This window comes from Zingiber officinale, chromosome 8B (assembly GCF_018446385.1).
Source record: "Zingiber officinale cultivar Zhangliang chromosome 8B, Zo_v1.1, whole genome shotgun sequence".
Classification (NCBI taxonomy): Eukaryota; Viridiplantae; Streptophyta; class Magnoliopsida; order Zingiberales; family Zingiberaceae; genus Zingiber; species Zingiber officinale.
The window spans coordinates 8,688,013-8,711,668 of NC_056001.1; the positions used below are offsets into that span (position 1 = coordinate 8,688,013).

Below are 23,656 nucleotides of genomic sequence, written 5' to 3' on the forward strand. Positions count from 1 at the left end.
TCATTAATCTGATTATGTTACCTGAGTTGGACCTTTTCAAGTAAACTATTCGATAGATAAAAAGGAAGATTCTTTTTGGAAAAAAAATACATGTAATAAATTGAAATAAAATGGCATGATATTTTGATGATAAATAAAAAAGATCGTTTTTTTATGATTTCAAAAAAATATCAGTCCTTTTAACTTTTCGATAATTTTTGTTGACCAAAATCTAACCAGATATTACTAAAATATCCATATGTACACTTACATATATTAATTCTAACGGGCCATATTCTGATAATTTAACATTACCTTTAACTTTTATCCTTAATTATTTGATTAAAATATGGTTCTTGGGGCCTAATCCATTACTTAAATTTAATATGATATATCTTTTAAACCCATTAAAATATATAAAATTCCAATATGAGATTGTTGACTAATTGTTTCCGCGACGTCACTGCTTACGTTCAAATAGGTAAAAAAATTCAACTTCGACCCTTCTTTGTTCAGCTTTCCTGCTGCATGCCGTCACGCATTGGACTAGTAAACGATTGGATCACGCGTGACCCAGCCCGGCGGCAACATTCGACTATATCAATACCGTCGCGAATACCACTGTTTAAGGTAAAAAAAACAGAGTTCAAGATCAACGGCGATGAAGCCGACAGTGGTGCTGTATCCAGTTGCCGGCATGGGCCACGTGGTGCCCATGGTCGAGTTGGCCAAGCTCTTCGCCCTCCACGACTTCGCAGTCGCCGTCGTCCTCATGCACTCGCCCACAAAGCACCCCTCCTTCGACCCCTTCGTCGCCCGAGTTTCCGCCTCCCACCCTTCCATCTCCTTCCACCAGCTCCCGCCTCCGGCGGAGTCCGTCGACGACCCTTCTGGTAAATTATTCTTTGACTCCATCCGGGAGAACAATCCCCAGTTCCTCCAATTCCTCTCTTCCTACCGCCAGGAATCCGACGTCCGCGCCGTCGTCCTCGACTTCTTCTGCACAGACGCGCTCGAAGTCACCGCCGAGCTCCGACTCCGAACACACTTCTTCTTTTCATCCGGTGCCTCTGACCTCGCCGTGTTTATCTACCTCCCGACCATGATCGCCGCAACGGACGTCAGCTTCGGAGACCTCGGCGACGCGCCGCTTCACTTCCCGGGGATATCCCCCATCCCTGCCTCCCACATGCCCGGTCATTTGCTTAACCGCGAAAGCGTGATGTTTGAGAAGATCGTGCACGTGTGCCGACGCCTACCCGACGCAGACGCTATTCTTATCAACTCCTTCGACCTCCTCGAATCAGAGGCCCTCGAGACTCTTCGAAGTGGCGCGTGCGTTCCGGGCCGTCGGATGCCGAGTGTCTACTGCGTCGGTCCGTTGGTCGTCGACGCGAGAGGAGATATCGGAGAAAGAAAGGAGGAAAGGCCCGCGTGTTTGGAGTGGTTGGATGCGCAGCCACGCGGCAGCGTGATTTTCCTCTGTTTCGGGAGCATGGGTTCGTTCTCGGTGGATCAGCTGGAGCAGATTGCTACTGGCTTAGAAAGGAGCGGGCAGCGGTTCCTGTGGGTAATCCGGGCTCCTCCTAGTGGTGAGGGAGTAAATTTGATCCTGCCTCCGTCGGAGCCGGACTTGGATGCTCTGCTGCCGGAGGGATTCTTGGAGCGGACCAAGCAGAGGGGGATCGTGGTGAAGTCGTGGGCGCCACAGGTGGAGGTGTTGAATCATGCTGCGGTGGGGGGCTTCGTGACGCACTGCGGGTGGAACTCGGTGCTGGAGGCGATCACCGCCGGGGTGGCGATGGTGGCGTGGCCGCTGTACGCGGAGCAGCGATTGAACAAGGTGTTTCTGGTGGATCAGATGAAGTTGGCGGTGGCGATGGAGGGGTACGACAGAGAGATGGTGACGGCGGAGGAGGTGGAGACGAAGCTAAGGTGGGTGATAGAATCGGAGGGAGGGAAGGAATTGAGGGAGCGGTCGGCGGCGATGAAGGAAAAGGCGGCGGAGGCGAGGCGTGAAGGGGGGTCGTCTCAACTGGCTATGCTGAAAGTGATTGCTAGAGACCTTGAAGAGTACAAGTCAAATTAGCTTTGACGACTGAGATGATATCTTGGCGATATTCTCTTTTTTTTTTTTCCATTTTTTTTATAATATATCCTTTAATAGCATTTATAAACCTTTATTTTCGTATTAGTGTTCTTAAAACGGGTCTAATATAAGGGTATCTCCTGGGTTTTAAAATTAACTATCACTTGAGTTTCATTTCTTTAAATATTATAGGTTATTTTATTATTTAAAATTGTTAGTTACTTGATTTATTATTGAATTTAATAATTCAAATTTATTTATTTATTATTTTATTTATTATTTATTTAAATAAGAGTTTTATTAATGAATATGGTTCATAAACATTATTCACAAACGTTAACGAGTTGAACACATGTTTGTTCAAGTTTATTTATTTAGTTTAACGAATAATTTAAACTTATTTATTTAATTAATATGGTGTATATTGAAAGAACATAAACAAATTTTTATCAAGTTCAATATCAAGTTCGTTCATAATCGCTTAGTTCATTGTATCTCCAATGTAAGAATTATGAGAGATTTATAAAATTAAAAAAATTAAATAAAAAATCTTAAATCATTGTATAGGCGAGGTTTGAAATTTGTAGTCTAAGAATAGTAGTGAAAACTCAAATTTATTTTTTTCCCCTCAAAATTGATGCAATACGTATGAAATCATACAACTCATGCTATAAATTGGTTTACAAAATATTTAATTGGTAATCTTGGTGGCTAAAAATGAATTTATCTAACTAAAAATTAATTAAGTTAATTAAAAAATAATTAAGTATTATTAATAAAAATTAATTAAGTATTATTTTAGAAAATTAAATATAAAAATAGGTAGAAAGAATATAATTGACCCATAAAATATAATATTACCCTAAAAATTAGATATAATGACCCTAAAAATTATTAAAAAAATTTGTTGGCTAGAATCTAGCTATTTAACATTGTCCAAATTTTATTTAGAGTTCTAATCATTCTAGATGTTTTAATAAACTTTTATATTATTAATATGGTATATTAGGATCATAATAAAAATTTATTTAGAGTTCTAATGTTGCTTGTTTCGTCTGGTTTTTATTACATGTATCAATTCTGTCAAGTAAAGATAAGAATTCGATGAATGAAAAAATGTCATAACAAAATCTACACTTGAATCTAAACATAAAGTTAGCTCTTTACTAAATGTTGTTGTTGTTCCTAATCCTTCATTTTATTACTCCTTTCTCACCCTTCTCCCATCACGGTGGTAAAAATTGAATATGTTCACTCTCAGTATTTCCGTCAATCCGTTACAAGGTCAATATGGAAAAGGTAAATCATGAGCAGTTACTAACCTTTGAAATAGTGACTAGCACATAAAGGAGGTGTTTTCCTCGACTTTTGCAAAGATTCAGACCTCAGATCTCATGATGGCAACACCTCATGTGCTAACCACTAGACTGTCCCAAGAGGACAAATCACAGTGCAATGTAAAGTTGTGCAACACAATGTTAGATGGGGTGCTTACTGCAAGTTTGGTAAGACAAGACTCCTATGCAATGAGAGTTATATTCTCGCAGTATTCAAATCATTCGTCCAAAAATCATTTTGGATCATTCGTCAGGATTTATTTGTACTTTATAAATTTATCTTAGTATTTAATGGAAAAATTTTATAGGATAAATTGATCATTTTTAAGATTAGTTAGATTCAAATAATTAAATACCTGAATTAATAGGAAAATTATCCACGATTAGTTGAGATGGTCGATGACTCTATAAATTTTGTGATAGAAGTGGATAGAAATTTTACGTATTTAATACTGTCTAGAGGTTGAGAGAGTATCGGAGCTACCTCTAAGGGAGTACTCTAGAAATTATTATTTCTAATAAAATCAATCTCAAACGATTATATTTTTTTCCTTTATGTTTTTGCAAAATTATGATCAATAAATTTCTTTTTTACAAATGAAACCAAACTGAACAAAATGATGGAGAAGGTTCTTCGTACCAAATAATTCCCTCCTTCCCTAATGATAAACTCAAACAAGCCTTTTGCTATTGTGCGGTCAAAGATATCTGATGCATAGGCAAGTAAGAATGGAGCCCTTAACTACTCAAAATATATATAACCTCCAAACTAATTTAGACATTGGAGTGATCTCGCCAGATAACTTTGGAGCATAGACGTCATTGTTCTTTATATTAGGATGGATTTCTGTCGCCACATCATCGTGATCAGATTTTCAATCTGGAATAAAATGAGGTCGTCTACGGGAACGTGAGAAGAGACGTTAAACGAATACTCCAATGATTTTCCCCGACTGTCCAACTGAAAGATATCCACCGTGCAGATCTGATATTTTCTCACCATTCAGATTTTGAAGTTAAAAATCCTAATTTTCCATAGTCTGATCAGGAGGTAAAGGATTTTTTGTTCTATATTTTTTAATTTCTTGATCCTGGTTTCCCTTTCGAATGCCTACCATGATGGTTGGCGACTGTTGACATATCCACCTTATTGGCTGCATGATTAACCGTTAGTTCACTTGTATTAATGTTGAAGAATCTCTTTATGCTTGTTTTCAATTAGTTTGTCCGTCCCGATACTTAGGGAACTCGAAAGGTCATTTTGTAATAAGGTTAAATAGGTTACCAGGCTCTCTGTGGGGTGTAGAGGAAAAATTTCTCCATTTGAAGAACTTTTCAAGCTTATCAGTTAGTTTTTGGTCTTGTGAGTTATCCAAATACCATAACAAAACTTAACATGGTATCAGAGCTCCTCGATTCCTAATACCTATGCTTTCCCTTATTTGATCAGTTTTCTTCAAATATTTCCACATTTTTTCCAAAATGTCTTTCAACAAAGGCCCACCTATTCTGGATGGAAAGAATTATTTCTCATGGATCATCAAGATCGAGTCGTACATGCGTGCTCAGGACTTGTGATATACAGTAGAAGAAGAAGACCTACCAGTACCCGGAGAAGATGCAAGGGAGGATGAAAAACTTCGCTACAAAAATCACACCATCAACAAACACAAAGCTGCTTCTCTTCTGCATGATGCTCTAACTGAGAGCATATTTACCAAAATTGCAAACTGCAACACACCAAAGAAGATATTTGATCGTTTGAAGGCCATTCATGAAGGTGGTGATCAGATTCGGAAAATCCATATTCGAAACCGTATCTCAGATTTTGAAGCAAATCGGATGAGTTACAAGGAGACTGTTCAAGATTACTATGACCGCACAATCGAAATAGTAAATGAGATCCGAGCTCTTGGTGGGGAATTACCTGAAGAAAAGGTTGTAGAAAAGGCGACTATGAGTCTCCCGAATAAATTTGAGGCAAAGTTGTGCGCTTTAGAAGAAACTGACAAACTGAAACAAATCACTTTTCTAGAACTTATCAGTGCTTTGCAAGCTTCTGAAAAACGAATGCAAATCAGACCCCCAGAGGTGGAGGGTGTGCACGAGAAAACCGAAGTCTTATTATCTGCAGAAAATCTTGATCTCAGTAATTTAGCAATAAGCAGAGGAGCATCAAATCTGCAGGCTCCAAGCCAGGGAGGTTATGTGCAGCAAAATCCACTGAAAAAAGGGGGAAATGGTAAAGAAATCTACGAACCTTGCCCCCACTGTAAGAAGACAAACCACCGAGCTCAATTCTGTTTCTACCATCCTAAAGCTATTTGCAAAAGCTGTGGGGAAACAGGGCATGTTGAAAGAGTCTGTATACACAAAAATAGGGCAAAAGAACACGCAAATTTGGTGGATTTTTCTTTGTTTGACGAAGAATGCAACTTAGAAATAGCATTCTGCACTGAAACCTCACCTGATTCTGTGGAAATAACATACTCTATTGATGAAACTACCACACAATCGATAAAAGGTTGGATTCTTGACAGTGGGTGTTCTCACCACATGTGTTGTGACAGAACGTTACTCTTCAATTTTAGAACTCAAAAAGGAAGAGCTGTGAGGTCAGCTACAGGGCACACCACTCCAGTACTGGGTGTTGGCAGCATATACTTATCTAGAGGGAAGAAGCCCATGATTGTGGAAGATGTTTACTATGCACCTGGTTTAACCCAAAATCTGTTAAGTTTTGGGCAAATCCTGAGACAAAAAATAGAAATCTTGGTTCGAGGACTTCACCTTTACATCACAGACCCAAGAAATCACTCAGTTCTTCATGGTGAGCTACAACAAAAGAATTTTTTTATCTTCAACACTCATCCGGTTCAACCTGCAGAAGTTTCAATGGTATTTTCTGCAGAATCTCAACTCTGGCACAGCCGTCTTGGTCACTATGGAATAAAAAATCTGAGATTATTAAAAAAAAATGGGATGGCCAAGGATGTTCCAGACATTGAATTCGTGGAAAATTGCTGCCCAACGTGTCAAAAAGGGAAGCAGACCAGACTTCCATTCAAACAAAATTTTTCAAGAGCCAAGAATAAATTGGATTTGATTCATACTGACATCTGTGGTCCAATTAAAGAAGAATCTTGGAGTGGAAGTAAGTATTTTATTAGCTTTATTGATGATTTCACACGATACTGTTGGATATATTTCATGAAGAACAAATCGGAGACATTCAATGTATTCAAAACTTTTCAAGCTTCTGCAGAAAGGCAAGCTGAAAGGAAGATAAAGGCATTGCGGTCTGATAATGGCGGTGAGTACATCTCCACCATACTCCACAACTATTGCAAATTAGAAGGTATCACTCATCTTTACACTGCTCCATACACACCAGGCAAAATGGCATTAGTGAGAGGAAAAATAGGACGATCATCGAGATGACAAGGTGCTTGATGTTTGAAAAAAATCTGTCCAAAAAATGTTGGGCTGAAGCTGCTTCCACTGCTGTGTACTTGTTGAATTCTTTACCTTCAAAGGTATTGAATGGAGTAACAACTTATGAAATGTGGCATAATGAAAAATTATCTTTGAATCACTTACGTGTTTATGGCAGTATTTGCCATGTGCATGTTCCTGATGAGAAAAGAACCAAACTAGATGAGAAGTCTAAAATTGGGATTCTTGTTGGGTACTGCTCTGGGATAAGGGGGTATCGGGTGTTTGATCCAGTTGGGGGAAAAATCATCATTAGTAGAGATATAATTTTTGAGGAGGACAAAGAGTGAGATTGGATTGGAAATGGTATTAGAAATTCTAATGTTATATTTTTTAATGCTCTGTCTAAAACAGATCAAGAGGCGACAAAGGAGCAAACCACTCCCTCCTGGGCAATGACGAATGAACAGGTGATCACACCATCTGCTCCAGAAATTGTTCAAAATGAAGATCAAGGAGAAAATGGTGCAAACTCTGATCTCCACGATGCAGAATCAACACCAGAAAATATTGAAAACGAAATTCCTGATCAGAATTCGGATGGTGAAAATGATTCAGCTACCCCTATAAGAAAAACCCGAAGCCTGGCTGACATATATGCCCAAACTAATGTGGCTCAATTGGATGTAGATCCATCCACCTTTTTTGAAGCAGCAAAGGATGAAAAATGGTGGCTTGCCATGAGAGAAGAATTAAAATCTATCGAGCAAAATAATACACGGGAGCTTGTGAACTGACCAGCTGGAAGAAGTGTTGTAGGAGTAAAATCGATTTACAAAACTAAGAGAAATTCAGATGGGAGTATTAACAAGTTTAAAGCTAGACTTGTGGCAAAAGGATACTCTCATAAACAAGGGATCGACTACAATGAAGTATATGCACCAGTGGCAAGGATGGACACAATCAAGATGATCTTAGCCTTGGCAGCAGTCCAAGATTGGGAGGTACATCATATGGACGTCAAGACGGCATTTTTGAATGGAGTATTGGAGGAAGAAGTATATATATACCAACCAGAAGGATTTATAGTTAATGGACAAGAGAACAAAGTTTACCGTCTGAAGAAAGCCTTATATGGCCTAAAACAGGCGCCACGCGCATGGAATGACTGCATTGATAGATATCTGACAGCAAGTGGCTTCACTCGAAGCTATGCCGATTACTCGCTGTATGTGAAAAGAAGTGAAAACCAGGTTTTGTTGGTCTCTGTTTACGTTGACGATTTGCTTATTACTGCCAACAACCCGTCTCTAATTACAAGTTTTAAAGATTCAGTCATGAAGGAGTTCCAGATGACAGATTTGGGTTTAATGACATATTTTTTGGGAATGGAAGTTCATCAAAAGAAGGGAGTTGGAACCTTTGTAGGACAAACCAAGTACTGCATGGATCTACTGCATAAATACGGGATGAATGAAGCCAACCCAGTTGTTTGTCCTACTGACTACAAAGGAGCAATAACCTCTATTACAGGAAGAGAAAAACCTGATGCTGCTATTTATAGAGGTATTGTGGGAAGTTTGATATATCTATCCCATACCAGACCTGATCTAAGTTTTCTGGTGAATCTTCTCTCACGCTACATGAGTCAACCAACTTCAGCACATTTGGCAGCTGCTAAACGAGCCCTTAGGTATGTGAAAGGCACAATGGACTTGGGCCTGTTCTTCCCTGCAACAGGCGACAACGAAAGCTTCACAAATTTGGAAGGATACTCGGACAGTGATTATGCCGGGGCAGAGGATGCAAAAAGTACTTCTGGTTATATCTTTTACCTCAACAAAGCTCCTTTCTCCTGGAGCACAAAGAAACAAGATGTTGTGGCACAATCAACGGCGGAAGCGGAATACATTGCTGCAGCTCTCGCTAGAAATCAATGTACATGGATACGACAATTGCTATCAGACATTGGGTTCACACCAGAAGCAGCAACACCTTTGATGATTGACAACCAAGCTGCCATAGCAATTGCAAAGGATCCTACTCACTTTAGTCGAGCAAAACATATCAAAGTTTGTTACCATGCACTTCGTGAAGCCGTCAAAGACAAAGAAATTCAGCTCATACATGTCCCTACCGAAAATCAAAAGGCTGATATGCTGACCAAAGTACTTCGGAAAACCTTGTTTATTCATCATCGAGACAGGATTGGTCTAAAATCACTAAGGTTCCTAAATGCAACCAAATCTGGAGGATAGGGGGAGTGTTGACATATCCACCTTATTGGCTGCATGATTAACCGTTAGTTCACTTGCATTAATGTTGAAGAATCTCTTTATGCTTGTTTTCAATTAGTTTGTCCGTCCCGATACTTAGGGAACTCGAAAGGTCATTTTGTAATAAGGTTAAATAGGTTACCAGTCTCTCTGTGGGGTGTAGAGGAAAAAATTCTCCATTTGAAGAACTTTTCAAGCTTATCAGTTAGTTTTTGGTCTTGTGAGTTATCCAAATACCATAACAAAACTTAACATGAGGTAAGAAGAGACGTTAAACGAATACTCCAATGATTTTCCCCGACCGTCCAACTGAAAGATATCCACCGTGCAGATCTGATATTTTCTCACCATTCAGATTTTGAAATTAAAAATCCTAATTTTCCATAGTCTGATCAGGAGGTAAAGGATTTTTTGTTCTATATTTTTTAATTTCTTGATCCTGGTTTCCCTTTCGAGTGCCTACCATGGTGGTTGGCGACAACAAATCTTTTCCGGCAGTTCCACCGAGGCGTACAACCCGTCTTCTCCTCAGATCGAAACCCTAGGGATTCTCTTCTCTCTCACCTATGAATCTCTTCTTGTCTTCCCCGTCCTTAAATTCCAGAAGGGATGTTATCTGGCCATGCGATTAGTTTTCATGGTAGGAGATTATACCATGGCTGCATTTGCATTCAATCGTCTTATGCTGCAAAAAAAGAATATTGAAGGAGATCCAGGTTACATGCATTCAATGTCTTACAGAAATTGGATGGAGGTGCAGGTTGCGGAATTTTATTTTATCATTAAATAGGAAAAGATAAAGGATCATAGAAAAAACATAAAAAAAGATACGCCAAGAATAAAGAAAAACATGAAAAATCTTTATCCTTAATACTTACTTTTTTTCTCCTGTTTCTGACTTGAGCATTGGAGCATCAACACTAGAAATCCCTTAATTTTTTTTTTGTTTTGCAAAGAGTGAGGTCTTCATCTCGTCAGCGGAACTGCCACCTTCCCCGCTTTCCAACTTCGTGCCTTTGGATATGATTACCTTTAATGTTTGTTAATCTCTATAAAAAATCACGGTGCTACGGGAAGAAATCTATGAGAAGGCTTCGATGTTATCATTCTTTATGTCAAGAGAGATTTCTGCCGCTGTGTCATCATAGCAAGAGTTTCAAGTCGAAACAATATCCATTTCAACCATTTTTAAAAATAAACTTAAATTTATGAGGTGTAGGCTCTGTCAAGATTCATATGTAATTCTCGATTTACCTTAATGTTTGATGGGAATCTTTTATAAGGTTGGGTTGGTCACCTTAAAGATTAATTGGATTGTAAGAGTTGGATATCTAAATTAACAAAAAAAAAAAAAAAATTAGGTAACTTTCCCTTGAAGGTAGATCATAATTCGTAGAATCGATTTGGGTTACGTGATCAGATCAATCGATTTGAATAGTAGAATCGGGCTATCCTACCATTTTTTTAAAAAAAGTTATGATTGGATATTATTATAATTTTACATGATTAATAATAAGGAAAAAAAAATTTAAAAATTATTTTCATATAGATTCATAATTTTAAATAAACGTACAGTTGATACTCGACGCCATATATAACATTATTACTTGTCTAAATTTATATTTAACTAATAATTTAACTAGCATTTTAGTATAAAACACTATGTAATATTTATATTTTCATATAAAATTATAAAATCTAATGCTTTAGGACATCATATGGGCCAAAAAAGAATCACAACATAAGCTAACAAAGTAGCCTCCAACAAAAAAAAAAAAAAAAAAATACATAGAATCATTTGTAACCTAAGATTGTACCAATCCAAATGATTTTACTTCGACTCTATTGTAAAAGATGATTCGAAACCATCCAAGAGCGATTTATTATTTTCGGATCGTAAGATTGTGCTATCTGAATCGTGATTTCGGAAACCATGTGGTAGGCTACCTTCGAACTATTTTTAAAATAATATTAAATATCTCATAATTAAGAGGTAACTAAGTTATTTTTGAATTTCAAAAAGGTTTTCCAAAACTGATTAAGGAGTGATCTTTGGAAATATTTTATACAAATATTAATGTTTTTAAAAACTTAATTCAGGAAAGCATAAAAATTGAATTGACACCAATATCAATATTTTCCAACAATAACTCGAACAAGGCTTAAAATATTCATGCTGTGTCTAATTGTTTGATTAGAAATATATTTTTTGAAGCCCTATATTTTGCAATCCATTACGTTTAACTTAAATTTAAATATATTGAAATATGTTAAAGTTTTAACTATTCCTTCCAAGTAAACATACATAGAAAACTATCAAATAAAAAAACATTTTATTGCCGACCAAGAAAAGACAGTCGCAATTTTTTTAAAAGAGCGAGAGACGGCGGCTTGACCAGCTTCATCGTCGGAGTCGATAAATAGAGGCGTCTACATGATCTTGCTCATATAATCCTCCTAATTAAAGTAACAAAGTTCAAGATCAATGGCGACGAAGCCGACGGTGGTGTTTTATCCGGTGGACGGCATGGGCCACGTGGTTCCCATGGTCCAGTTGGCCAAGCTCTTCGTCCTTCACGACTTCGCCGCCGCCGTCGTCCTCATGCACACGCACACAAAGCACCCTTCCTTCGACCCCTTCGTCGCCCGCGTTTCCGCCTCCCATCCTTCCATCTCCTTCCATCCGCTCCCGCCAACGGCTGAATCCGTCGACGAAACGATCATTTATCCCGTCAGGCAGAACAATCCCCAGTTCCTCCGATTCCTCTCTTCCTATCGCCAGAAACCCGACGTCCGCGCCGTCATCCTCGATTTCTTCTGCACAGATGCGCTCGACGTCGCCGCCGAGCTCGGACTCCGCACCCACGTCTTCTTTCCCTCCGGTGCCTCCGTCCTCTCCCTTTTCCTCTACCTCCCGACCATGTACGCCGCCATGGACGTCAGCTTCGGAGACCTCGGCGATGCGCCGCTTCACTACCCGGGGATGCACCCAGTCCCGGCCTCCCACATGCCCAGATCGATGATGAACCGCGAAAACGTTATGTTTAAGAAGATGCTGCGCCTGCTCGATCGCTTACCCGACGCCGACGCCGACGCCATCCTTATCAACTCGTTCGATCTCTTCGAAGCAGAGGCCGTCCAGACTCTTCGAAGTGGGCTGTGCGTTCCGGGCCGTCGGATGCCGAGTGTTTACTGCGTCGGCCCGTTGGCCGTCGACGCGAGCGAAGACATCGGAGAAAGAAAGGGCGAAAGGGCTGCATGCTTAGCGTGGTTGGATGCGCAGCCACGCGGCAGTGTGATTTTTCTCTGTTTCGGTAGCATGGGGTCGTTCTCGGCGGATCAACTCAATCAGATTGCCACTGGCTTGGAAAGGAGCGGCCAGCGTTTCCTGTGGGTAGTCCGTGCTCCGCCTAGTGTAAATGGAGTGATCCAGCCTCCGTCGGAGCCGGACTTGGATGATCTGATGCCGGACGGATTCTTGGAGCGGACCAAGAAGAGGGGGTTGGTGGTGAACTCGTGGGCCCCGCAGGTGGAGGTGCTGAATCATGCTGCGGTGGGGGTTTTCGTGACGCACTGCGGGTGGAACTCGGTGCTGGAGGCGATCACCGCCGAGGTGGCGATGGTGGCGTGGCCGCTGTACGCGGAACAGCGATTGAACAAGGTGTTTCTGGTGGATCAGATGAAGTTGGCGGTGGCGATGGAGGAGTACGACAGAGAAATGGTGACGGCGGAGCAGTTGGAGACGAAACTAAGGTGGGCGATGGAGTCGGAGGGAGGGATGGAATTGAGGAAGCGGGCGGCGGCGATGAAGGCAAGAGCGGCGGAAGCGAGGCGTGAAGTGGGGTCGTCGCAACTGGCTATACTGGAATTGACTGCTAGAGAAAGTCAAAGTGGCGTTGACTAATTAGATAATATTTATAATACATTTCTTTTTTTTTCTTCAATTCTCTATATTTTTTTATATTTTTAAATAACTATTTATTATCTAAAAAAAATATAAAGCAAAAAACAAAAAGAAGAAATTCGCAAAACCTAATCCATTAAAGGGGGAAAAAAAAGAAAACTCTATTCTTACGAAAAGGCCGACAAGTACCAGACGTGCCTTCAGCCAAACATCGGATTCGTTTCTTCAACTGACCAAACTGATTATCAACTTTAGATCATAAAATTTATTTTGGTGTTATTTCAACATCAATCTAGTGTCATTTTAGCATCAAATAATTTTTCAACTCCAATCAATACAATCATTTTCTATACTAAAAGAAATATTTCTTAAAATATTCTATTTTTTTATCTTATAATTTATTATTTAATATACATATTAATTTATTAAATATGAAAATTAATAATTTTATGGTACATAATAATTAATTTTTAAATATTATTTATTTAAATTAATAACTAATATAAATTTATAATATAAAAAAATTACATAATAAATTCAAATTAAATAATATTAATTTATAATATTTAAGAATATTTTAAATATAAATTTAATATTATAATATATTATATATAAAAAAAAAAGGCACTTGCACCGTTTTGGTGTAAGTGAACAGTGCAGATGGTGCTGCACTGCATCAAAATGATGTAAATTTTAGTGTTAAATTGGAAAGTATTTAGGATTCTTTTTTCATAAAATGATGTAAAAAGATATGAGTTGGAGTTGGACTTAGCAGCAAATGAACTCGCAGATACATGGCAGAACAGAGGAGCCGAACTAATTAATGATAAATAGATAGCAGGCAACAATTGGTGGATCTTGAGCAAGTACAAATACTACTCGTCAGTTTTTGTCGCTAAACACAAATAGATCTGGACGACAGCTTTTGCAAAAGCTAAAGGAGCTTTGAGACCTCTTTTTTTAACTCCATCCAAGACAAATCCGCAAGTGCTCTGCAAAACCGGACCTTGATATCAATCCGCGCCCGCCATGATAAAATGCATGCAAACGGACGAAGATTACGCTTTCTTGCTTACTTCTGCCGACCTCCCGTCGCCGGGATCGCTCCTCGACCGCGTCAGCAGCGGCAAGGAGCCTGCACGCCGAGTTGAATCTGGGCGCGAAACGGTCGTAAAACCAAGCGCCGAGACACAATCGGCAACGAGCTCTTCGTTACCTCTGTTAAAAGAACGCTTGCAGTGGGCAATGGCGCTTTGGATCCCGTCTTGCTGCTCGATAAACGAGTCGTCCCGTCTTTGAGCTGTCGCCAACGGCGAGCGGACGGACCCCGTGACCGACGTCGACCGGCTCTTCCTCAAGCGGGTAGGTGCAAAGGATGACTGATGTTTAGTCTGGTTGCTCCCACCCTCGCCGGCTCCGGGCCTCACCTTTGCATCTCCGCCGATGGAGCTCGGAGCCACAGTGAATTGCCGGAGCTTCTCGCCGTACCGCTTCGAAATTCTCATATAAAGCGGCTTAATTTTGCTCAGATACCTTTGGAGCATGTCGCTTGGGCTTGGTAGTTTCTTCTTGTCTGACCCCGTCGGCGAGGCGGTGGCGGATCTCCTGCTGGAGCTCCTCCAGCTGTTGTCCTTTGCCAATAGCGACGCCCGCGGCGGCACATCCTCCACCTTAAACTTGAACAAAAAATTGCTCTGTTCCGGGAACAGCGACGGGGGCCGATGGTAGCCTCCTGGGTTCGTCTCCAGCGAGGCCGACTTCGACCGCCGGTGAAACCACAACTTAAATGCGCTGAGTTTTACAAGAAACGCGGGAACTTGGGGCTTCGATGATGATTTAGAGGCGTCGACGGTGACAAGGTGTCCCTTAAAGCATAGGCCTCGGGAGGCAGAGAAGGAGAGTGCTAGATCACGACGGAGACTACAACTGCTGGAAAAGGCGAGCTGTGTCGCGGCCCCCGCATTTCTTTTCTGATTATCGCTCCATCGAAGACCTTCCTCTTCGACTAAAGCGGAGGCAAACTCCAGGTCGAAGAAGGGGCCATTGTCCTCGCTGCCGTCGACGGAGGCCCGGTGGAGGCCGCGGAGCTCCATGAAGAGGGAGGTGGGAAGTGACGGTGCGTGGTTGTGAGTGAGCTTCGTTGGATAAAAACTCGCTGGCCCCTGCCTTCCTTGAAGTCGACGTTAACAGTGGCTGTAAACAGAGCAGTAGCAGTCACGTCATTGTTGCGACGTAGTACGACAAAAATTCGTCGAGGAGCTTTTGTTTGACTGGAGTCCTGAGGCAGAGGCTTGTTAGTCGTTACTGTCTATGAGGACATGCGCAGGTGCCCTGCTTTCGATTGCTTCCGTGTCGAATCGCACCCATTTGGAACTTGTCATTCATCGAGAAACTCTGATGAAATTATAGATAAAACTCCCATGTGGATGCAGCCGTAGTCTAGTAACCTAGAGAAAGCGCCGGTCACTAGTTCAAGTCAATGCTGCATGCTGACATGGCCATGTTGACATTTGCTTTGGAGCACGGAGATTTGACGGCCGGCATCTAGCAATCGATGGTGGTAGCTGCTATAGTACTACTACGGGCGGAGCTCAGGACGGACAGAATTGAGTTGTGATCGATCAAGCTGTGTCGGAGCTGCAAATGGATCTAAGCGCGGTGATTGAGCATAAAAGGGTTCAGGCGGTGGTCATCGATTCTCAAGCAAGACGGCGCTTGGGCGGATGAAACACCATTGGTAAAAGGTGGAATCGTCACCCTAGCGGTCTCCTGACTCTGGCCCCATAAAATTTCAGAGAGAATAAATCACGATTAATGTTGGACAGGATAAGTTACTGAAGGTCGAAAGAATTTTTGACACAATAGATCAGGATTTTATCTCCGAGTGTAACTAACGATTTTCGACTTCATAACTTCATTGATAAACTACAGGTACCTAATCAGTTGATCCAGCCCGTGAGGACGGGCGGATGAAACCCCATGAAAATACAGGTAGTCGAGCAATTCATCGTAGAGATCTAGAGAGATATAGTGACTGGTTATTTCCGATATTAACTACAGTAGGAAAATCTTCATTCATTAAGCAGGGAAAACAAAGTATATATCTTGTTGTCCCAGGATGATTAGAATGATCCGTACGGGAAAGCAGGCATAGATTAAATAAAAATATCCAAAGTGTGATCATTAAATTGTCTTGAATTGAGAAGTCTCAGTGTGCTGTCGTAGCATGATTGAGTCCGTACGCGAAAAAACAAAAGAAGAAAAGAATGGATTTGATAACTCGTAGCGGCGCGCGCGCGAAAAGTAAATCAAATCGACTCTCGCTTATAACTGCTATGGTAGTTTTCCATATCGCATGAAGAAGGAAGGTGACAGGCTGCTGTAACGATCATAATCATCATAGACCTCCTCCATTCTGCAAGTGACGACGGAGGCGATGTGATGAGTACTGAAAGATGAGCAGCGCGCGGCGACAAAGGCATGCAACCTTCCCGTTGGATTTTTTCACAGATTATACGGTTGTATATGGTTTGGTAGGAAGCATGAAGCAGACTTACGTAGTTATGTATATCCGCATTGCTTCTGTTTAAAACTGGACAGTTTGAACTGGATAGTAATTTGCTAAATGGAAACTAAAAGGACTAACACTGATTGTGACTGAACAGCATTGATGATGCCCACAGATTTTTCTTTGAAGCTATAAGTAGGAGTCCAATCACAGCAATTTTGATGGAGAAATCCACGGATCGGGTTGGCGTGCATGCGTGGGAGGTCCATTCCGCACTGTCGCTGTCATTGATCTAAAGCTTGATAAGGCGATCCACGACGGCGTGGATGATCTACACGTGTCTGGGCTTCCATCTGTTCGACTGGATGGATCTAACAACGAATGCACGTGCTCCGGAAATGCTTCACGTGGTCAGCGCATTTGTTAAAATTAATGACGTTTTGATAATTTAGATAAAATAAATATCTATGTATTTTTTAACTTAAAAAAGACAATTGCTCTAGAGATATTCTTTATAGTGTTTATCTCCGTTTTTTATTAATCTTCTTCTTATATAAAATATATTTTAGTAAGATAGAGTTTAGTCGGGCGATAAAAAACATATTCTACTATGTTTTAATTTGCAGCGCAAACACCTTTATTTTTTTTACGTATTTAAATTAATTCCATATAATTTGGGTATAATTGGGCGAGGGAGAGCGTTGGCTTTTGGGCGGGTAAAGAACATGTGTTAACAACATGCGTCTCCCGTGCATATTGCATATTGCATATTGCATATTGCATATTGCAATAATATTAATTACGCTCGTATGACCAGTGCTACAACCCACTGCAACTCTACTGCCAATTGTTCCACTTCCACCTACCGCTGCTGCCTCATTCCTTGCCATGGCGGCTTCCTACTCCTCCTCCCCTTTCGCATCCCCTTACTTCCATCTCCCTGCATCTCCAGAAACCCAGCAACATAGTAAATCCTCGTCGATCTACCTCACCGCAAACTCCTTCATCCCCGGAATCAAATCCCCCAAATTTCAGGTTTCGAGCTGCAGAAATAGCCGAACCGACCTTCTAATCGGAAGCAGAAGCATCAGCCCCATCTGCTTCTTCTCGGCGAAGAAGCCACCCTCTGATTCCAAGCAAAGTAAGCTCCGTTTTCTCTCCCCTTTTCCGATCCCTGTTGCTTCTAAGATCGACGGCCGGTCGTTGACTGGGAAAGACCTCCGCAGCCAGGGTGCAGGAGCTCTGCGTGTACGAGTTCAACGAGCGCGATCGCGGGAGCCCCGCCTACCTCCGCCTGAGCCAGAAGGAAGTCAACTGCCTCGGCGATCTCGTCCCCTTCAGTAACAAGGCAAGATCGAGCTCCAGTCTTGATTCCGGATCTCGTCGATTAATCCATTTGCCTAAAAGATTAATTGGATCTCGTATTTAATGTTAAGTTTTCTTATTTTTTGATGCTGAAATAGTTGTACTCGGGGAACCTGGAGAAGCGGTTGGGGATCACGGCGGGGATCTGCGTGCTGATCCAACACGTCCCAGAGAGGAACGGCGACAGGTACGAGGCCATCTACAGCTTCTACTTCGGAGACTATGGGCACATCTCGGTTCAAGGGGCGTACCTGACCTACGAAGAGACGTACCTGGCGGTGACGGGGGGCTCCGGCGTCTTCGAGGGTGCCTACGGGCAGGTCAAGCTGCAGCAGATCGTGTTCCCCTTCAAACTCTTCTACACCTTCTACCTCAAGGGCATCGCCGACCTCCCCAAGGAGCTTCTCGGGACACCGGTGCCGCCCTCGCCGGCCGTGGAGCCAACGCCCGCCGCCAAGGCCGCCGAGCCCCACGCCGCCATCAAGAACCATACGAATTGAGGCGCACTTCCGGTTGAGTAATAAATACGTGGATTAATTGCCACTTCCAATTTAATTTAATGCAAACGTTATGTTGCTTGTATTTGTCGGTTATATCATTTAGAATCTTGTTTGGTTGTTCGGATTCTAGACGGGTTGGCGGTGATGGGTGAAGGTATTCGTCATTTGTCATCTTATTCGGTTGTTGGATTAAAAAGTGGAAACATTGGTGAGAAAAATAATTTACCTTCTTTTTTTTAAAAAAATATTTCTCAAACAAGAAAGCACTTGGATAAGACTGCAGTAGGCCAGATCCGATTCTCTGGTCGTTTTTTAAAAACTGAAGGGATGGTTCATAATCTAATTATGATTAGAAGGCTGCTCTTTATTTGGCACCCGGTAATCCGGCTATTCATCTATCATTGGTGGTCTTCAAGCAGTCTTCAATTAGAAATAATCCCGATTCAAATTATAACTTAGATGGAAATATGATCATAATTATGATCGTGATTCAATCATAGTTAATTATGGACCATCTTTTAGTCGATAAAAAAATGAACCAAAAAATCATTACTCTTATTAGGCGAGGTCAACATTAAGTAAAGGATTTCACCATCTCTATAGCCGCCTGAGTACTTGTCACTTGAGGTTCTTTCTCTGCTTTTTCTTCCTCAATAGGGGAGGCTTTAATGTGGTTTCTCTTCCTTTCTTTTCTTTACGAGCATGCTTTATCTTGGTCAAACAATACTGCCATGCTCTGAGTATGACAAACATAGAACCATACTTGCTTATCAACTAGAAGACAGCCAATCTAAGCCCATCGATCAAAATAAAACAGTCAAACAGAACATATATTGATGCCAACATGTTATTCTAGAAAAACGTACTGCAAGTTTATCTGTAGTTCTTAGAAACTGAAAACAAATTCACTGGAAAACTATCAGCCTGGCGTTGCATGATAAGCATTCACAATAACCAAAATGAGTCAGTTGATTAGGCAACAACTTGGCTGAACAGATGCTTCCGAATCTGCAAAAGATTTCAAGTTATTCCTTCGGTGAACTTAAGCAAATTGGATCCATCTATGTTTTATTAAAAACTAAAAGGTCAACAGTCAAAACTGTGAGTACCTCCGGGAGTTTCTTCCGAAAGACAACATCAAGTCTTGCATCAAGTGTATTCTCACAGACAATTTTACCATCTCTAGAAGCCAAGACAACACCTCCCGAGCTGAATCACAGAATAAGATCAGTTGGAAACTTGTCATTCAAATCTTAAATAAGCAGCCATAGGCACTAATTAAATTGTGATGTATAGATTTTCAGAATACATGAATGTTATTGCAAGTAACAAATCTCTGGAAATATAAGCCCAACAAAGAAAGAAAAAGATGTGATAAGAAGGGCATGAAGTAAAGTTGAACCATGAAACTATAACTTATAATTCTTTCAGGGACAGTGTACCTCGACACCTGCAAATTAAAAAACTTTGACATGGAAAATGAGGCTTTTGATACAAGCTTGCATGTACCATCCAGCAGCCAAAAAGTGAAGTGACCTGAACTCACAGTTGTGGCCCAACTCGCGACATAACTCTAGAGGATATGCTAGACAGAAAATTATTCCATAAAGGAAACCGAGAGGTCTTAAAGAGTATCAGTATGTAAAAGTATGTTGTTAATGCCGGTTATCAAAGATTTACTGCCGGTGGAAATTGATCACCATCACATCTCAAAAGGAAGTATTGTCATGATCTCAAATAACTTGTCTATCCTATGAGAGAAGGCGAGTCATTTCCAGAATTGATACACAGAAATAATACAATGAACCACTTTTATTGCATATTTTTTGTGAGTTTTGGCCTACACAGTAGATCACATATAATCCATCTGAGGATGGTCCTTACCTATTCAATACTCTATCCTATGCAATGTTGTGAGATAGTATAAACAAAAGAGTGGACAAAGCATTCAGATTCATCCAGATCAAGTCACATTAACACAATATTAAAAGAAAAATAGAACATAATTTCCATCTAGAAGGTTGATACCAGTCCTAAAATGGTGTGAAACAGTTCGAAGATTTCATTTCAAATAAACCTTGATGGGTGAGAGTAAGTACCAATAGGAGCCATGAGCATTTTCACGACTAGGTGAAGGTGGCAAGAAAGTGTTCTTGTCTAAGACTATATTAGGAGGTGGTACATTAGCCTTGTCTGCATATTCTTTCTTTGCTAAGTTCAAAACAGATTCCACAAGTTCAATATCATCTTTGCGACAGCGCAACAGAACAACTGGTTCTTTGAGTCTTAGCAAGCTCTGAAGGGCAAAAAATGGTCAGATTTTTGTTCCAATATAAGGAAAAAAAATGAATAAACAAATACAAAGAAACCAACATAATATTCGTGCTGAGCAGAAGTATGACCAGTAAGCAAACAAAAATGTTTCTTGAGTGGGCACATGTTTCAGTAGTACAGATATTGTTTTAGGCAATGCAACCGTTATTTATGAAGATATGTTGTGAAGACCATACAGCATCTATATGTTCTAAACATGAACATGGTTGACAGAGACTGGGTACAACGGAAACATCTAAACACTAATAACCTGGACAATGAGGTCTTTAAGGAGTTTTCCATAAGTCAAACGGGTGTTGCTCACAAGCAGGAGCTCTACTGCAGCATATTCTTTCATGGAGTTGACTATGTCATCTTGCGCTTGAAGAACTTTAATACGAGAAGCATTCAGCTGCACGGAGTACTCTCTATAAAGAAAAATATTTAACAATGTCAAATGAGTGTAAATCAGATGAATGGGCAAAGCAGCAATATACAAGGCCAGAGCATGATCACAAGTATTTGTTGTACAAACCATGTAATTTCAATGTATAAGAACAAGGTTACTCACAGTGAGAACCCATGAGATGGAGTGAAAGAAGAAAGATTTTGCATTAAAAAGAGGTTAGGCACATTACATTTTCTTACGAATCTCAACTTGTTTCTGCTTGCGTTCATATTCTTGCTTGATTTTCCTCTTATCAGCCTCAAGAAGCTGCAACTTTTGAATGTTGAATTCCTATAACACCCAAAAGAGTAAAGAAAAAATAGTTCAGCAAAGGGAAAGTATTTCACAGAGAAAACAGGCAATTGGATAAAATTGGACAATTAGTACAGCCATACAAGAATGACATGAAATTGGATACAAACAAAATAAGCACTTTTCTATACACAATCTCATGATAAAAGAAAAAAAGGAGTGTACTCTCTTGATCAAAAGAATGGAATTAAACTATGACGTTATCTTATCCTACCAAAGTTTTTGACTTGATAGATGACGGATTACCTATTAGAATGCAATTCTCAAAAATTTGAGCCTGAAATTGAATTATCTGATGACTCTTACAGTTTCCTTGACAGGTTAACATGGGTGCTTCTTGCTACTCATGCAACTCTTCTTCCACCTTAAACTTTCTGCTCAAAAACTAATAGCTGAAATACTCAAGCTATGTCCTATGCTGTACATTGGTCCTGGAACAAAGGCCAATGAGATCACAACCTAGATGCTTGCAGAACTTGTATGCAGAAGCTGAAAGTAATGATTATTCCATGCGGTTGCCATAAGGACACAGGAAAAGAACTGGATTGCTAACTTGGATATGCCCAATGGCACTCTCTCTGGTAGATATCCTAGAGAGTTAGAAGCTCAACGTTTTCTCCCATCAGTTGGCAAATGCTATTCCAGGATGTCATCCCCGGCTTCCTAGAAGCTTGGTTCATTGCCACTGAGATCAAAGAACAAATTAATCAGGTGGGATCCAGTTAAAAACCTGAGCTGGGAAAGGTTGAGACATGAAATCAACCAATATAATTGGACCTTCCTTAAGCCAACATCTTTCAAATTTTTGATGAATTTTACAATTACTGATGCACGTTACCCATCTCAACTACTCGTACATCTGTATAACTCCAAGGAGATTGCATTACCAGACTTCAGACCAATTTTCTTGCATGGATTGGGTCCCAAAGTTGCTTGTGAAAGTGTCCTCTAACTGCAGTGACAAGCACTCTCCAAGGTGGTTTCATTTCAGGAAGATGGATTGGGGATGTATTTGTCACTACAATTTGCATTGTAGCTTTACAAATGTCAACCAATTCCATGTTTGGGCTCAAACTTACACAAAGAATTTGATGATCTCTCGAGGCAATTTTAAATGCTTTCGAGCCATATTGACTTCAGAAGATGCTGGATTACCAAGATTTCAATGTCGTTGAGCAATGCTTAGCTAGGATCCTGGTTAAAGGGCCAGTAGGCTCCTGGTTCCCAACTTTGTTCATTGCTGCATCAATGGTTTTCTGCATGATATCATATAGACACGCTAATATTCTTCATGGATCATGCAACAAATGTTGGAAATGTGAATGGAATAAAGAGGTGGTGATGAAGAGATTTTATTGTGTATAAGTTTATTTTCATATTAGAAGTCTCTTGGCTTTATTGTTGGTTTAAATTATGACACATGTATTAATGTTGTAGACATATGCATAGTGAGAGACTCTCTCACGCGTGAATGCACAGGGGTGGGTGCAAACTCGGATCGACTCTCGATTATGCTAAGTACCACATTGACTATGTGACTCGGATCATTGGAAGTTTGGCAGAACCAACTCCGTTGGCAACATGAGATTATCAGCTCAGGTCATCTTATCTCCGACAACAGATTTATTAACACCTCTTTCAATTAGCAATGTGTGTGCGTTAATCTTCTTCCTAGATTATGCAACAGATCTACTAACACCTCTTGCACTGGATACATTACAAAATGAAAGATCTTACAGATACTAAAACAATATGACCATTGCAAAGGAAGCAAGCACACCTCCTCGGCGGAGACAGAGATCTCGTTGGCCTTCTCCTCCGCCTCCTGCCTGATGAACCGCACCATCTGCTGGATCTGCTTGGAGACATCCGGGTCGTTCATTTTCGTGTAGATCCAACAGAGAATAGAATACCACTTGATCGTTTGTTGTTCCCCGATTGACCAGAAACGAGGAAGAAAGAAGAGAGCCAATGTGATGCTCGACGTGGAGGATTGCGATATATACAAGGGCAAGTCGGGCCAAAATTCGATCCCATGTCCTTTTCTTTTCAATCGTGAATCTTAAAAGGCCAATAGCGTCCCAGATCAACCGATAGGAGTACGAGTCACGGAAGTCTTGCGTATCTTTTCACCGTCCAATTTGAACCGGATTTGGATAACGCATCCGTCGTAACCGTAGTAAGAGTAAC

The 23,656-nt window shown here is 40.7% G+C and overlaps 5 protein-coding genes and 1 long non-coding RNA gene across 6 annotated transcripts; 3 read left to right on the forward strand and 3 right to left on the reverse strand.

Annotated features, from left to right (window-relative positions):
* The first annotated feature begins 481 nt into the window (after nt 1-481).
* LOC122017958 (anthocyanidin 5,3-O-glucosyltransferase-like) lies at nt 482-2,225 on the forward strand. Its single transcript, XM_042575685.1, has one exon. It carries the CDS (start codon nt 641-643, stop codon nt 2,066-2,068), a length of 1,428 nt encoding a protein of 475 aa, XP_042431619.1. The 5' UTR covers nt 482-640; the 3' UTR covers nt 2,069-2,225.
* Nucleotides 2,226-11,525: 9,300 nt separating this feature from the next.
* On the forward strand, nt 11,526-13,020 carry LOC122013473 (anthocyanidin 5,3-O-glucosyltransferase-like). The gene has a single exon (XM_042569753.1). The coding sequence runs from the start codon at nt 11,602-11,604 to the stop codon at nt 13,018-13,020; it is 1,419 nt and encodes a 472-aa protein (XP_042425687.1). The 5' UTR covers nt 11,526-11,601.
* A 795-nt stretch (nt 13,021-13,815) lies between these two features.
* On the reverse strand, nt 13,816-15,152 carry LOC122016866 (probable membrane-associated kinase regulator 2). Its single transcript, XM_042574297.1, has 2 exons — nt 14,097-15,152; nt 13,816-14,012 (listed from the first exon to the last, which is right to left on the reverse strand). Exons 1-2 carry the CDS (start codon nt 15,111-15,113, stop codon nt 13,896-13,898), a joined length of 1,134 nt encoding a protein of 377 aa, XP_042430231.1. The 5' UTR covers nt 15,114-15,152; the 3' UTR covers nt 13,816-13,895.
* A 2,130-nt stretch (nt 15,153-17,282) lies between these two features.
* Nucleotides 17,283-18,148, reverse strand: LOC122016868. Its single transcript, XR_006121213.1, has 2 exons — nt 18,007-18,148; nt 17,283-17,928 (listed from the first exon to the last, which is right to left on the reverse strand). It is a non-coding gene; the product is annotated as an uncharacterized LOC122016868 (long non-coding RNA).
* Nucleotides 17,417-18,576, forward strand: LOC122016867 (allene oxide cyclase, chloroplastic-like). The gene is made up of 3 exons (XM_042574298.1): nt 17,417-17,669; nt 17,755-17,876; nt 17,992-18,576. Exons 1-3 carry the CDS (start codon nt 17,417-17,419, stop codon nt 18,391-18,393), a joined length of 777 nt encoding a protein of 258 aa, XP_042430232.1. The 3' UTR covers nt 18,394-18,576.
* Nucleotides 18,577-19,365: 789 nt separating this feature from the next.
* LOC122013474 (V-type proton ATPase subunit E-like) lies at nt 19,366-23,404 on the reverse strand. Its single transcript, XM_042569754.1, has 6 exons — nt 23,247-23,404; nt 21,345-21,445; nt 20,978-21,134; nt 20,493-20,689; nt 19,503-19,602; nt 19,366-19,401 (listed from the first exon to the last, which is right to left on the reverse strand). Exons 1-6 carry the CDS (start codon nt 23,346-23,348, stop codon nt 19,366-19,368), a joined length of 693 nt encoding a protein of 230 aa, XP_042425688.1. The 5' UTR covers nt 23,349-23,404.
* Nucleotides 23,405-23,656: the final 252 nt, after the last annotated feature.

Bases quoted from the DNA above. Each gene is read 5' to 3' on its own strand.
- LOC122017958 (XM_042575685.1), top strand. From the start codon at position 641: ATGAAGCCGACAGTGGTGCTGTATCCAGTTGCCGGCATGGGCCACGTG.
- LOC122013473 (XM_042569753.1), top strand. From the start codon at position 11,602: ATGGCGACGAAGCCGACGGTGGTGTTTTATCCGGTGGACGGCATGGGC.
- LOC122016867 (XM_042574298.1), top strand. From the start codon at position 17,417: ATGGCGGCTTCCTACTCCTCCTCCCCTTTCGCATCCCCTTACTTCCAT. The intron at 17,670-17,754 runs GTAAGCTCCGTT...AGACCTCCGCAG, and splicing joins ACCCTCTGATTCCAAGCAAA to CCAGGGTGCAGGAGCTCTGC. The intron at 17,877-17,991 runs GCAAGATCGAGC...ATGCTGAAATAG, and splicing joins TCGTCCCCTTCAGTAACAAG to TTGTACTCGGGGAACCTGGA.
- LOC122016866 (XM_042574297.1), bottom strand. From the start codon at position 15,113: ATGGAGCTCCGCGGCCTCCACCGGGCCTCCGTCGACGGCAGCGAGGAC. The intron at 14,013-14,096 runs GTAAGCAAGAAA...CCGGTTTTGCAG, and splicing joins GCGACGGGAGGTCGGCAGAA to AGCACTTGCGGATTTGTCTT.
- LOC122013474 (XM_042569754.1), bottom strand. From the start codon at position 23,348: ATGAACGACCCGGATGTCTCCAAGCAGATCCAGCAGATGGTGCGGTTC. The intron at 21,446-23,246 runs GTGTGCTTGCTT...TGGGTGTTATAG, and splicing joins TCTCTGTCTCCGCCGAGGAG to GAATTCAACATTCAAAAGTT. The intron at 19,402-19,502 runs GTACTCACAGTT...AATCTTTTGCAG, and splicing joins TTCGGAAGAAACTCCCGGAG to ATTCGGAAGCATCTGTTCAG.